The following is a 15,435-nucleotide window of genomic DNA, read 5'->3' as shown; positions in this document are numbered from 1 at the left end:
CATGACCAAGATCAAGTCTCTAGATAAATTAACACGTTAATAATCTTCACATTAACCCTGCCATACATGTAATTAATTATTACACGGACTAATCTCCACTGCAAACACATAGAGCTCAACTAAAGAGCTCTAGAAACTCTAGCTCCTGACGACCTTGCACTACCACAGAACAAACCCTCCCAAATCTCAGAGAAAGCCTGCACAATGACCCTATGGTGCTCCCTCGCATTCAAAGACAAGAAGCAGTGCAGCAACTGCTCCAGTTCTTTCTCATGAAACATCTGCTTCTCCAATATCATCTCCATCATCGACCTCTTGAAGTCCTCGTACGGATCCTCCGACTTCTTCACCACCGCGAAACTCTCCCTAACCTTCCCGTCGACACTGCACGGTATAAGCCTCTGAAACACCGACAGCCTAGGGGACTCAAACTCAACACTCTTCCTTGAAACGCTGCGTTTAGCTTTACTCTTCGTCTTCTTCCTCCGCCTAGGGGTCGTCTCGCGGATCGTTGCCAGGTGGCGCGTGAATATATCGGCGGAGGAGTCGGTGGAAAAGGAGACTAGGGTTTCGTTTTCTTCATCTTCGTCGCTGAAGAGTCCGCTCTCGGCGGAGGAGGTGCTGAAGCGGATCATACGACTCGTCGTTGTTTTCTTTTTCCTCAGTCTTTGTTTTTTCTTCTTCTCCGCCGAGGAAGGAGGCGGAGGTGGAGGAGGAGAGAAAGAAAGCGAAACGGCGTCGTCGCGGTCGGAGTCAGCGGAGGCCGAGGAAGTGTAGATTTTGCGACGGGGGGTTTTGTCTTCATTGACCATGGCGACCACGTGCCACTTGTCCTCTCTTTCCCACTCGAACAGCTCCGGCGGCAATGATCCGCTGTGGTCGTCGTCGTCGGAAAGGGTTGGTTTTGTTCCGAAGCCGCAGCCGAATGCGGAGGACACGTGGCGTTTGATGGAGGAGGAGTGATGGGATTTGGATGGTGGGGTGGTGAGGTGGTGGTTGAGTGATGGGGATGGTCGGAGAAATGAAGGGACGGGATTGGCAGGGAGAGAAGCGGGGTCTTTTGAACGGCAGGATTGGAAGGAGGGAATAACCCTGCATATCCGGAGCCTGAAACGTTTCGCCATGACTAGCTAGCTTGGAGGGTGATGGAGCAGTGTGGGTTTGAAAGCAGAGCAAAACTGTTTGGGTAGGCAATGGTGGGGCTTTATATAGGAAGTTGTGTGTCTGGAATTATACATTTCCATGTCTACCCAAAATGGAAGGCAAAGTAATTAATATTGCCAGTGTTTGATACTATTATAGCAATCCAGTATTAGTGTATAGTTTACTTGGTAACAAGAAAACAAAATCCAGGATCGATGGCGTAGTGTTGTTTTCATTTTCATCCTGGAGGGATGATGACCACAGTCTTAGGCCTCGTTTAGTTTACAGAAAGGAAAGTGATTCTTGATGGCATAGACTTTCCCATAAGAAAGGGAATGAATTTTTTCAATAACTTTCCATTCCGATATTTGATAACATTAAGAAAGTTATCAACAAAATTATTAAAAAGTTTGTAATTAATATAATAAAATAATGTGTTATGAGTAATAAATGCAAGGAAAGAAAAAGGAAAGTGATTTCTTTGTGTTTGGAATAAACTACTTTCCCCTTATTTTCCATTCTTCACTTTCCTTTCCTTTTGTATCCCAAACGCAAAAAATAAACAAATTTCCTTTCCTGATGCTTACCTCTCGCGAATCAAACGTGGTCTTTGGCTTAGGGTTCCTGGTGAAATTGTCTAAGACAGGGTTAGGAACCATTTTCTTCATTGAAAATAAATTACATGAAGACTTATAATACGACTTAAATATCAATTGAGACTCAAAAACTTAATAATTCATATGTTTATCATAGAATTGTTTAAAATTATTAGGTCATAGTGACTGCACCGTTAAATGAAGACATGAAGTACATGTTAGACTATTGTAGGTCAGAATGTAACCCAGAACAAAGGGGAAGAAGTATATCGGCATGGTAGTTTAAAGAACATCCAAACCATGACTTTGTACAAACACAATTCTAATATTCGGGACGGAGCAAAAGGTAAGCTTACCTTCTCAATACTATTAGCCAAACTTAAGCTAAAGCTATCTAAATATCTGTATGCAACCCATCTCACTCAAACAAAAAAGTTAAGTTCACCCAAAATTTCAACTCTAGCTCTACCTCTTTTTAACATTGTCATAACGAATTTTTTAGTTCGATTCAAAGAGTAAGAATGAGCTAATAATGATTGGTTGGATTAAGATTAATTTTGATGGAGTTTGGAAACATGATGTGGGGGTTGGAGGTTATGGAGCTATGTTTAGGGATCATATGGGACGTTTTCTTGGAGCTTTTGCTTCTAATCTTTAGATTCCTAGTTTCATTGCGGCAGAGGTGATGGTTGTGATTAAGGCAATTGAGCTGGCCTGGGTTCATGATTGGAAGCACATATGGTTAGAAGTTGATTCTTCTCTTATTCTAGATTTTATTAAGTCTCCTTTGTTGGTCCCCTGGCAATTTCGTATTAGCTGGCTCAATTGCTTTTACAAGATTTCTCAAATGACTTTTCCTGTATCACATATTTTTTGTGAAGGTAATAAGGTAGCTGATGTTTTGGCGAATTATGGTACAACTTCTCGTAATTATATGGTGGTGTGAGATGCTCCACCATCTTTTATTTGATCGCATTGTCAGAGTAACCAATTGGGTATTCCCCAATTTTTGTTATGATAGCTTGTTTCTTTTTTGTTGCTTTTGTAGGGAGGTTTGGTTTGGTCCCCCTCCTAAGTTCCTTCTTTTCTTTTTACTTTTTTAATAAATTCAAGTAAGGGGAAGGCCCCCTATTTGCTTCCAAAAAAAAAAAACTAATAATGTACATCAAACTTATATTCAAGTTACGAATTTTTTTATATAATAAAATCATTTATCTTTGGTTGTAGTTTTTTTTTTGGGGTGAATGAATGGCTGATGCGGCTGCCCTCAAACCATAATTAATGAAACTGTCGAATACAAAGAGGGGAGGGGGACATTTGGCCTAAACCTCTAATTAGAATAATCTTTCCTGAAATAATATCAGGAATCTCTACAGAAGACATGTATTCCAACAAGCACCAACTAGCAAAGAGTGTCATACTGGGCCACTGCCTATTCAATTTGCTTTGACATAGCAGTAACATAACGGAAAGATAACTCGATTACAACGTAACATAATTATCATAAACAAATGTTTCCTACTATGTTGCCGCTAGAAGATAGATCCGACAACACTTAATCTCACTCTGCCACTAGGTGGTAGCGACCATTTGACTAAGCAATGAACTCGCTGCCTACCTAGAACAGACAAGGCACTTTGAGTGCACATACAGACAAAAACCTCGACTAGCCCTATATGATAAGTGTAGGGACTTATTGCTCGCTTAACTAAACAACATTAAAAAAATAACAACTCTAAATAATAAAACAACTAGGGCAGGTCTCATGTTCGAGTCATAGCAACAAAGTACTTATTTGGCCGGTGAGCTATGACCAACAAGTCAATTATCATTCTAACATTGTAAAGGTCATGGGTTCGATTCTCACTAACATATGTAAGGGTTAGGTGAGGTGGGGTAAAGGTTAAAAAATAAAAATAAAAACAACAACAACAACAACTAGGGCAGGGCCTAAGGTTTGAACCCAAACCCATTTACCAGCCCCGGTAAGGCCCAAAAGGCCAAGCCGGCCAGGAACCAGTGCCCATTCTTCTCGGCCCACAATAGAAGCTGCACCTCTACCTCCCCACCTCTAAACCCGTCATCCCTTCGCCGCCGTAGTGCCACCACCACCAACACTCCGCGGCCCCGTCAGACCACCAATAGGCGACACCAACTATCACAACCATCACCCCACACCAACCGGCAAAAAGGATCCTGCCTTCGAACCAGATTAAGGCGTCCATGCACCTTCGTCCCCCAGATCCATCCCAGCCATCCATAGAACCTAGCTCACTGTCCCATGACCGCAGTCCACTGACGCCACTTCGATCTGGCTAAAGCCCAAGTCGACTTCGGTCCCAACCCATAGCCTTGCCGCAACCACCTCCTTTTTGGTGAAAAGTGACAACTCCTCTGGGCCTGAGACACGCCCACCACACAAGTCTCCCGTTCGACCACTCACATAGTACGCCAGCGAGGCCTTAAGCCTGCATCAACATCGAGACGCAGTCGGACAAGAACAAAGGACAACAACACTTCTCTAGGGTTTTAGAATTTTTCGAGACTCCAAGTTTGACGGAGTTCTGGTCGAGTATAAAATATTGCTGATTCATTGTCTTATCTTTGGTTGTAGTTCTTATAAAAATACAAAGTCAAGTCACTAAAAACAAAATTAAAGTTATCAAAAAAGAAAATATAGAGTGTATATTGTAAAATAAGGAGCGTCAATTTTAATTCTCATAATAAATACACCGTAGGATATATATAACGCCTGAGTAGGCTATGATGCCAAGTATTGTCGTTGTCACCTCGTATTCATAATACACAGGTGGGTGCCCCTCTTTTTTCTCTCTGGAACTGCTCTGCTTCTACCATTTCTATCTTCTTGAAATAGTTTGGCCGAAAGCGATAAAATGCAGAAGAAGCCGTCTTCCAAGAGAGCAAGACACACCCGAAAATAGGAGAGTGAAATACGATCATTATTTGTCTTTTGTCTGATGTATAACATGGTGACGATCGATCTCATTGAGATCTGGGTGTGTGTAAGGTAGCCCCTGGACAGCATCCACTATTCGTCCGTACGCTGATATCGATTCTTGGACAGATGAACAGAGATCACAAAATACAGATATATCAACTTGGATTTTGTGTTTTAATTCTCTTTGGTAGGCAAAGTCAAAAGAGTACTGCCAAATTTCATATCCTAAAGTTGGATTACACTTGGTGGCTATAGGCCCCTACCCCTTTTAATAAGCAAGCTCATAGGCATTGGAGCAATTGAGCCATCATAAATTTGTAACCCCAGTAAAAATAAATAAATAAATAAATAAAAATTTGACCTAGCTTGACCACAGCACCTGTCTGAGACCTCCTTTTTCTTTTGGGTCAAATTGTCTGAGAACTCTGATGACTCGTAGTCTCTTTGCTAGTTCATAATTTGTAAGAAAGGGAGTGGTGGGTAGTGGTCATGAAGGAGAGAGTGAATAGCAAGTCTTGTTGTCTACTCTTTCTTCATGCTTGTATTATTGCTTTGCATTGCGTATCAGATTTTCTAAAGCGTGCCAAGTAAAGGAGCCTGGCCCTATTTGTGCTAGGCAGATTGTTAAATTGGAAGAAAAGTCAACCAGATTGGAAGAGTTTATCCAACTGGTGGTGGGCATCCAAGGAAACAGAATCATCTTTGCATGCAAGTGTCTCTTCCTTTTTCCTTTTTTCCTTTTCTCTTTGTCCTCTGGGACATGTTTATTTGGCAAAGCTTAATGCCCCTTTTTTACACAACACTCCAGTGTCCTATACTCAGAACAGCATGGTGCGCTCTGAGTATGCCAGTAGATTGGTGGATCTACTACTGAGCTAGTACCAACTCAAACCCCCACCACATCTCTGCTTCTTAGTTTTTCTTGAATTTGAAAATTTGAATGCTGATCCTAGAGCCATGTTGTAAATGGGTTTGGGGGATGCTTTGGATTTTGGGTCATTTTTTCAACTTTTGGGCTATTCTTTTCTCAACACCATTTGTTCTAAGAAGTTAATGTTTTGTTAAACCATTGGCAAGTCAAGACACTAGTGGGACTCATTGGATTGTAGTTTGGGGCCTTTGGGCCTACCTTGTGGGCGGGAATCCTGCAGAGAATTTAAACCTCCGCTATTAAGCAATGCAAGATGCTAATACCATCAGTGTTCAGTGATCCTTGTTAGATCTTATTAGAAGGTATGCCAAAGGTGGTGAAGCATTGCTGCATTGATATTGGAAATTTAATGCTTAGAAAGTTAGAATCCAATCGTAGTAACATCCACTTATATATATATATATATATATATATATATATATGTATATATATATATATATGGATGGCCAAGTGGTTTTTGGATTACCGAAAGTTGCAGCTCCATATTTGACCAGAAAAGATTCAATGATCGACAATGACATAAACTTAACCGGCCAGAACTTTGCAGAACCTTTTCCGATTTGATGATTCGACAGATAAGATCCTACCTTATATAACATATTTTCCACTACACAAATAACACCACGATGAATTGTTTCTATGATAAGTAAAGTAGGAGGCATCAAAATCATGTACAGTCAGATATTACCGCATGCTTTATCTAACAACATAAAATTGGAAAGAATAAGAAGAAATGATCAAGAACACGAACAATTATTACCACTATATGCGTAAGCCAGGGCTTCAGTTGTCTATTTCATTGCCAACCCTATAGTAGGTACTTATCATCGTCCTCTGATATTTCTGTAGTGCAATGTGCATGATTCAATTCATTAAATGAAGTCGATCCTAATTTGCCATATCACTATCACAAGGAAGTGGGAAAAGAATTTTACGCATGAGCCATGAATCTCTGACCAATGCAATCTTCCAGGCATTTTTCCCTTGTTCACTACTGCACTATACCTGCCGCAATCATACTTCTCAGGTAGTGCAATACGTACCATCCTTTAATTTGGTGGCCACAATCATTCACTTTTTATACCATCTCTCAAATGATTTTCTTTGAATGAAAGTATCTGTTGGTATTAGTTACGTGAGTTTTTAGTTAGCTTCTTATTGGATAAATTTTTCTAGAGATGAACTTTATAAGGTGACATTAAAAATAAACATTTTTCGACCATGAGCTAACTTTGCAGTTAAGAATGAGGTGTAGAAGGCCATTTGAACATAAGGTTGTGCTATCATCCATCTATTTTGTATTCATAACTTACAGTCAGAAATTTTGGTATGGAACTTTTCCGAACGGTTGTATTCGATCTACTGATCAAGACAGTTGTATTAGAAACATATATTGGGTTTTTACAATTCGTTGTTGCTTTATAATTATAATTCAAAGTTGTGTGAGAAGGGAGCAAGCATAAATATAACTTCCATAATACATTTGTGCATCATACGAAGCTAGCGAAAATCAGTATGAAAAACCTTTTGCTTGTAGATTCTCAAAATCATTGATCAAAATATGTAGGTTACATTGCAGATGCAACTTTCTTAGTCAAAAGAAATAATTAAGTGCAAACCTAATTTCTGAAAAAGTAAACCTACTATGGCAACTGGCAATTAGCATAATGACAGTTTTCAAATTTCGACAGTGACGGAGTTCATGAGGCTCCCTCCTAAAGTCCTAATTAGGCCCTTTTTTCGACAGTGACGATATCTTTTCTTTTCCTCATATCTTTCCAAACACATAAACAGACACCTAAACTAGAACAGTGCTTTGCATTTTTTCATACGAGACAAAATCTAGATGGCACACTCTAAGCTATATTCAGGGGGTTCCACCAGAGATACATACAATTAGATATATAGAAGATTTTGCGTTTACTACTTCTCATATTATATGGCACCTCCTTCATAATTTATGGTATATAAATGACCCTTGGTGATGGAGAATTGATATTGTAGCAGATTCTCAAATATTGGTGGAGAGGAGAAGCTACATACAGTTCTTCATCATAGACTGAAACAAAAGTTAACATGCAGTCTGAAACACACATAGACATGAATGCCCAGAATAGAATAAGCACTATTGCTGGGTCTTCACTGGAGATGGAGATGAAGGGTAGTGCAGAAAATACTACAACACATAAGTTCAACAAGAGTGCTTTTGCTTGCGCTGTGCTTGCCTCTGTAATATCCATCATATTTGGATACGGTAATATCTCTCTCTCTCTCTCTCTCTCTAATTTTCATCAACCTAACATGTGATCACAATCCTCTCGGTATAATTATTGTTTTACATAATCACAATATCACATCACACTTAAAATCTTGAGACTATAAAAAAAAAAATTAGAGTTACTTCACATACATTCACAATCTCAAACACGCAAATGAGTTACGCTATATATTTAAGCTCAGTTTATAAGTGTACACGGTATGTATGTGTTTAAATTTGTGTGGTCGTTTTGTGATCAGACACCGCTGTAATGAGTGGAGCAATGATCTTCATGAAAGAAGATCTCAAAATCAGTGATGTACAAGTCGGAGTCCTCGCCGGGATATTAAACCTATGCGCCCTAGTCGGGTCCTTAGCGGCCGGAAGAACCTCCGATTACATTGGTCGTCGTTACACCATATTCCTATCCTCTATAATTTTCTTGGTGGGGGCAATTCTAATGGGCTACGGCCCAAACTACGCGGTCCTAATGATCGGTAGGTGCACCTCTGGCATAGGTGTGGGCTTTGCACTCATGATCGCCCCGGTTTATGCAGCAGAGATCTCATCCCCTACATCGCGGGGTATACTAACCTCTCTACCGGAGCTTTGCATCAGTCTCGGGCTCTTATTCGGATACGTATCAAATTACCTTTTTGGGAAACTGGCTTTGAAACTTGGCTGGAGATTGATGCTTGGGGTTGCTGGAGTCCCAGCAATTGCTTTGACTATTGGGATTCGCAAAATGCCAGAGTCCCCAAGGTGGTTAGTGATGCAAGGTCGTTTAGGGGAGGCTAAGAAAGTGTTGGAACTGGTTTCTAATACCAAACAAGAAGCTCAAGTTCGTTTTCGTGACATCAAAATTGCGATTGGTATTGACGAAAATACCGATGATGATGTCGTGAAGCATAGAACTAACAATCGAGGAGAAGGGGTGTGGAAAGAATTATTCCTGAGGCCGAGTCCTGCTGTCCGGAGGATTTTGCTAGCGGCAATCGGAATACATTTCTTCGAACATGCAACAGGAATAGAATCCGTGATTTTGTTTAGTCCGAGAATTTTCAAGAAAGCTGGGGTTACTAGCAAAGACACGCTCTTGCTTGCCACAATCGGGATTGGGGTTACAAAGATTGTGTTTATACTGCTGGCAACATTTCTGATTGACAAGGTTGGTAGGAGGAAGTTATTGTTGATGAGCACTGCGGGGATGATTATCTCTCTCGCAGGATTAGGGTTTGGATTGACCATGGCAGAGAACTCCAAAAAGGAGCTTGCTTGGGCTCTAAGTTTCAGCATTGTGGCAGTGTATGTATTTGTGGCTTTCTTCTCTATTGGACTTGGGCCAATTACATGGGTTTACAGCACTGAGATTTTCCCTTTGAAGTTGAGAGCACAAGGGACTAGTGTTGTGGTAGCTGTAAACAGAGTTATAAATGCTGCTGTTTCAATGAGTTTCATTCCAATTTATAAGGCAATTACAATAGGAGGGGCCTTCTTTATGTTTGCAGGGATATCTGTGTCGGCTTGGATTTTCTTCTTTTTGTTCTTACCAGAGACTAAAGGAAGGTCTTTGGAAGAGATGGAAATGCTCTTCAGCAATTATAGGAGTACTACTGGTGCTGATCAATCTAGAAACAGTGTTGGAGTGCAATCTAGAAGTGATGCCTAGCTAGAAAATAATTTGTGAGAAAATTATACCTTAAAAGCAATCTAGGGTTCTCACAAATTTGTGTGTCTTCTTAAATAAATTATGATGCTTGTAATTATATCAAGTTAAAACTTATAAAAAGTTGGATGAAATAATGCTCAAGTTGTCAAGTTACTTGTTTTCGATGCTGTCCTATATATAACTTCTCCAAGAAAGAAAGAAAAAAATAACAAAAGGAAAGAAAGTGTACGTAGCGTCATCGATCACTATGGGAACCTTACAATAACAATATGCTTTAAGAGTTTTAAGTTGTTCATCCTTTACATACCTCTTTTAATGTTTATTTATACAAACAAAGTGTCAACATCGAAAACCATCACACTGGGATGAAACTAAAATGATAGTAGTAACAATCAAATCGCTAAATAAGTCTTGATTTCACTAATTTTTGCAAAAGTAAATCTAAAATATGCGTACAGCTCTAATGCTAGATAACTGAATTGCCATGCCACTTAGTAAAGAAATTTAACAATTAATACTGGCTCTAACAATTTGGTGTACACGTTAAGGTCATCCAATTTCATTCATAAGCGTTAAAATATGGTAAATCGCCTAAAATAAATTATTATTATTTTAAAGCTTTGGGAAAACCTTCACTTTCTCTCTATATTCCTGCTCCTCTCTTCTTCTTCCCACTGTTTCTGCTCCATCTTACAAGTCCCTGAGGCTCATATAAGGTACGTCAGTCCAACGCCTACTTGCGCCTGAAATATTTGCGGCACTGAAAGCTTTAACCCTGGCCTGGTGTACATCTTCAAAGTCACCACCGTGACATAGTAAGTTTTGGTCGAGGTTCCATTTCCATTTAAAGAAGAGCAAAGTGTTTTTCCACCACTTGGCCTTTTGGGGATTCTTAGAGTCCTGCTTGGAACTGGGTTTCCGAAGGTTTGTATGCACATTATGTATATATCTTCTTCTTCTTTTTTATCTGAATTTATGTATATATCTTGTTGTCTCATGTTTGTGCCTTCTTGATTCTTCCAAGACCTTTTCTCAATTTGTTGTCAAACGGTGAGATTAAATTTGTTGTGTCTTGTTATCTCATATAGTATATGAAGTTATATATGAACACATGCATAAATATTGTCTACAAAATTTGATAAGAATAAGGGTAAGGTTCCTTTTTTGGTCTGAGAAGCCAAGGTTTGTTCTTATGTATGATATACTTGCAGAATCTGAGGAATTTTTTCCGAATGTTGATAAAGGAGAGGACCACGATACTGATCTTACTTCCCCATAGACACTAGAGGAGTCGATGCTCACTAGCTATTTTGCAAAACCATCTATCTTCCACTTACACATACAGTACGTAGTCCACTCTTTTTCACTTTTGTAAGGCTTATAAGCAGAATAATTAATGTAAATTAATTTTCAATTATGCTGGTTAACAAACCCTTTTCTGTGGGAAATATATCATTGTAGATCAAGACTCATTCTTCAAACAACTAGAGCTCCTAGTCTAAGAATTCATTCAGATTCTCTAGGATTAAGATATATAATTCTAGAGCTGTCCAGTCCAATATATATATATATATATATATATATATATATATATATATATAGAACTTTGCTCAGGTGCGGATATTCGCACCGAAGCAAAAAGGTACGGATTTGCCATTTTTTCCCACTTTCCGATCATATTTTCACATTTTAACCGTTCAATTTTTATTTCATAATTTATAGATCATCTCTACAAAATTTCAGCCAATTTGATGATCGTTAAGGTATCCAAAACTGCAATTTACACGAACGGACCGAATCTGTCGAACCGGAACCGTTCGTATTTATAATGGTAAATTGCAGTTTTGGATGCCTTAACGATCACCAAATTGGCTGAAATTTTGCAGAGATGATCTATACATTAGGACCTAAAAAATGAACTGCTAAGATGTGACAATATGATCGAAAAGTGGAGAAAAACTGGAAATCCGTACCGAAGCAAAAGGTGCGGACGTCCGCACCCAAGAAGGGCTATATATATATATATATATATATATATATATATATATATCTTTCAAATAATTGGTGTCTTGTGTGATAGTATTAGAAACTATTTCGAAACTAAAGAACAATGTTAGGAATATTATCCAACATAATTGTTCTGAAGTCGAGGCTATATGACACTCCACAAGTGTCATATAGGGTTCAAAACCATGATTATTAACCAAGACATAAATATATACACAATAGAATGTAAGTATGTAACAAGAGCAGAATGACAAGGTTTTGTATTTTAGGGAGGTCGAGGGATCCCATATGACCTAGCCTGGCATAAATTACAAATTAATTATTATTTGCAGGTAGCTAGCGTTCGAAACTATTTTCAGAAAGCATAAGAAGCACTATAAGATGATGAAAGATCTAATTTCATTAAGATAATTAAGAAGACTGATAAAAGATAAATAAATGGTGAAGGAGCCTAATCAAAACCTGTGACGAGCTTATAAATATACAAATGCTCCAAAAACAGGTCTGATCAAATCAGACAAACACAAACTTTGTATGCAATATTTCTTGAAGGTAATTGGCCCAGGTTTTGTTCTGGAGATACTCATCGTATTGCGGGCGAGTTGACGGCCATCCGGTATTGAGCCAGTGAATTTGCTTGCATTGCCCCTTTCAAAATTAGACTCTCAAAGTACTCACCTGCTCTCATACAGTTTCTGAAGAGAAGGTCTTTCTGTTAGAGTTTTGTATTCAGTTTGAATAAGCCCTAGTTTTTAGGGCATGTGGTTAATGCTTTGACTTTGTTTTAGTTGCATCTATCACGTTGTTTAGTTGTAAACGTGAGCTAGGTTTTCTCTTTCTGTTAAGATTGTAAAAGGCTATTTATAAGCCTAGTGTTGTTCAATAAGGGGGAAGTCATTCCCAGGAGATCATTGAGCACTTGTTCTTGGTGTTTTAGTTCTTAACATTGTGGTATCAGAGCCCCTACTGGGCCTGACAAAACAAAGCAGCAGTTTTTGTAGTTTACAACAAAAAAAAAGATGACAACCGAGGGGAAATTCATACAGCCAGCCATACCTTGCTTTGATGGTCACTATGACCATTGGAGTATGTTAATGGAGAACTTCCTTAGATCTAAGGAATACTGGAGCTTGGTGGAGACTGGCTACGTTGAGCCAGAAAATGGAGTAGAGCAGACAGAGGCACAACGAAAGAAACTGGAGGAATTGAAGTTGAAAGACCTGAAGGTAAAAAATTATCTCTTTCTGGCCATAGACCGGACTATATTGGAGACCATACTCCAGAAGGATACTTCCAAACAAATTTGGGAGTCTATGAAGAATAAGTTTGAAGGAAATGCTAGGGTCAAGAGGTTTCATCTTCAAGCTCTCCGCAGAGAGTTTCAAACCCTAGAGATGAAGGCTGGAGAAGGAGTCTCTGAGTAATTTTCGAGAACACATGGAGAACAGATGCAAGATGTCACAGTGGTGGAGAAAATCCTCTTATCATTGAGTGAGAAGTTTAATTACGTGGTTTGCTCGATTGAGGAGTCCAAAGATATTGATCAGCTTTCCATCGATGAGTTGCAGAGCTCATTGATCGTTCATGAGAAAAAACTCCTGAGGCATACCGGAGAAGAACAAGCACTCAAAGTAAGCACTCAAGACAGGTTTGGTGCAAGAGGTCGAGGTCGAAGTGCATATAGAGGCAGAGGAAGGGGAAGAGGTCGTCAGCCCTACAAAAAAGCAACCGTGGAGTGTTATAAGTGTCATAAGCTCGGACACTTTCAGTTTGAGTGTCCAAGCTGGGATAAAGAGACTAACTATGCTAAATTGGGAGAAGAGGAAGAGATGTTGCTCATGTTATATGTGGAGATGAACGAGGCACGAAGGGAAGATGTGTGGTTCCTGGATTCCGGTTGTAGCAACCACATGTGTGGTGACAAAGCCTTATTCTGTGACCTAAATGAGGAGTTTAAGCAAATGGTAAAGCTAGGAAATAACACAAGGATGGCTGTGGTAGGGAAAGGCAATGTGAGATTGAAAGTAAGTGGCTTTACACATGTTGTCAGTGAAGTATTTTATGTGCCTGAATTAAAGAACAATCTCTTAAGAATTGGTCAGTTACAAGAAAGAGGGTTGGCAAACCTCATTCAGTGTGGAAAGCTCAAGATATACCATCTAGAGAAAGGACTCATCATACAGACTGAGATGACCGCAAATCGTATGTTCGTTTTGCTAGCACAATCATTGCCACAAAAGCCAGCTTGTCTCTACACTTCTACACAAGATTTAGCTCACTTATGGCACTGTCGTTATGGACACTTAAGCTACAAAGGGTTGAGAACCCTGCAACTCAAGAAAATGGTGTATGGAATGCCTCAGTTCAAGCCTCCATCAACAGTGTGTGGAAATTGTTTGATTGGGAAGCAACATAAGGATTCAATCCCAAAGAAGAGTAATTGGAGGGCCACAGAGAAGCTTCAGCTTGTTCATGCAGACCTCTGCGGACCAATATCTCCCATCTCCAATAGTAAAAAGAGGTACCTTATATGTTTTATTGATGACTTTACTAGAAAAGCATGGACTTATTTTTTAGTAGAGAAATCAGAAGCATTGAGCATGTTCAAACGTTTTAAAAATTGTGTGGAGAAAGAAGTAGGAGGGTATATTAAATGTTTGAGAACAGATCGAGGGGGAGAGTTCACATCCTTTGAATTTAATGAGTTCTGCACCGAGCATGGCATCAAACTGCAATTGACTGCAGCGTACACACCACAGCAAAACGGAGTGGCTGAACGGAAAAATCAAACAGTTATGAACATGGTTCGATATATGTTAGCTGAAAAAAAGATCCCAAAGACCTTTTGGCCAAAAGCAGTAAATTGGACAACATATGTCCTAAATCGGAGTCCCATGTTGGCTGTAAAAAATCAAACACCCGAGGAAGCTTGAAATGGAAGCAAACCTTCAGTGGACCACTTTAGGGTTTTCGGTTGCGTGGCATATGTGCATGTTCCGGATGTGAGAAGAACAAAAATAGATGCAAAGAGTTTCACTTGTGTGTTATTGGGAGTAAGTGAAGAGTCCAAGGCGTACAGGCTCTACGATCCAATTAGAAAGAAGGTGGTAATTAGTAGGGATGTAGTGTTCGAGGAAGACAAGTCTTGGAGCTGGGATGGGAGTTATGAAGAATATGTGATGGCTGATTTGGAATGGAATGATGAGGAAGACAATGAGGCAGTGAACGAAGAGAATGATGGAGCAGTGAGTGGGGAGGAAGAAGAAGCTATTGAGAACCATCTGATAGTTCTCAAAATGATGAGAATGGAGGAGAATCATCAAGTTCAGAAGAAGGAAGAACCAGAGGACCTCCAGTGTGGATGGGAGATTATGTAAGTGGGGAGGGGCTTTCTGAGGAAGAAGATATAAATGTGAACTTGGCTTTAATCTCTCCAGCATATCCGATACATTTTGAGGAAGCAGTGAAGCACGACAAATGGAGAATGGCTATAGATATGGAGATAAAAGCTATAGAGAGAAACAACACTTAGGAACTCACTGATTTGCCTATAGGAGCGAAGAATAAGTTCGGAGTGAAGTAGGTCTATAAGACTAACCTCAAGGAGAATGGGGAAGTTGACAAGTTCAAAGCTCGATTGGTGGCTAAGGGATATGTGCAACAACAAGGTATAGACTACACATAAGTATTTGCACCAGTTGCAAGGATGGATACAGTGAGAATGATTGTGGCTCTAGTAGCTCAAAAAGGATGGATTCTCTATCAATTAGACGTAAAATCTGCCTTCTTGCATGGGGAACTCACTGAAGAAGTGTACGTGGAGCAGCCTAGAGGTTATGAAGTGAAGAACTGTGCTCAGAAAGTATACAGGTT

The 15,435-nt window shown here is 39.5% G+C and overlaps 2 protein-coding genes across 2 annotated transcripts; one reads left to right on the top strand and one right to left on the bottom strand.

The window, feature by feature from the left end:
- Positions 1-1,310, bottom strand: LOC112189643 (transcription repressor OFP7). The gene has a single exon (XM_024328989.2). The coding sequence runs from the start codon at positions 1,122-1,124 to the stop codon at positions 120-122; it is 1,005 nt and encodes a 334-aa protein (XP_024184757.1). The 5' UTR covers positions 1,125-1,310; the 3' UTR covers positions 1-119.
- Positions 1,311-7,475: 6,165 nt separating this feature from the next.
- Positions 7,476-9,696, top strand: LOC112186541 (probable polyol transporter 6). The gene is made up of 2 exons (XM_024324990.2): positions 7,476-7,883; positions 8,147-9,696. Exons 1-2 carry the CDS (start codon positions 7,706-7,708, stop codon positions 9,553-9,555), a joined length of 1,587 nt encoding a protein of 528 aa, XP_024180758.1. The 5' UTR covers positions 7,476-7,705; the 3' UTR covers positions 9,556-9,696.
- Positions 9,697-15,435: the final 5,739 nt, after the last annotated feature.

The sequence above is a fragment of the Rosa chinensis genome, chromosome 2, assembly GCF_002994745.2.
Source record: "Rosa chinensis cultivar Old Blush chromosome 2, RchiOBHm-V2, whole genome shotgun sequence".
Taxonomy (NCBI): Eukaryota; Viridiplantae; Streptophyta; class Magnoliopsida; order Rosales; family Rosaceae; genus Rosa; species Rosa chinensis.
Note: the sequence above shows the minus strand (reverse complement) of the source record. Positions and strands in the feature narration are given on the sequence as shown.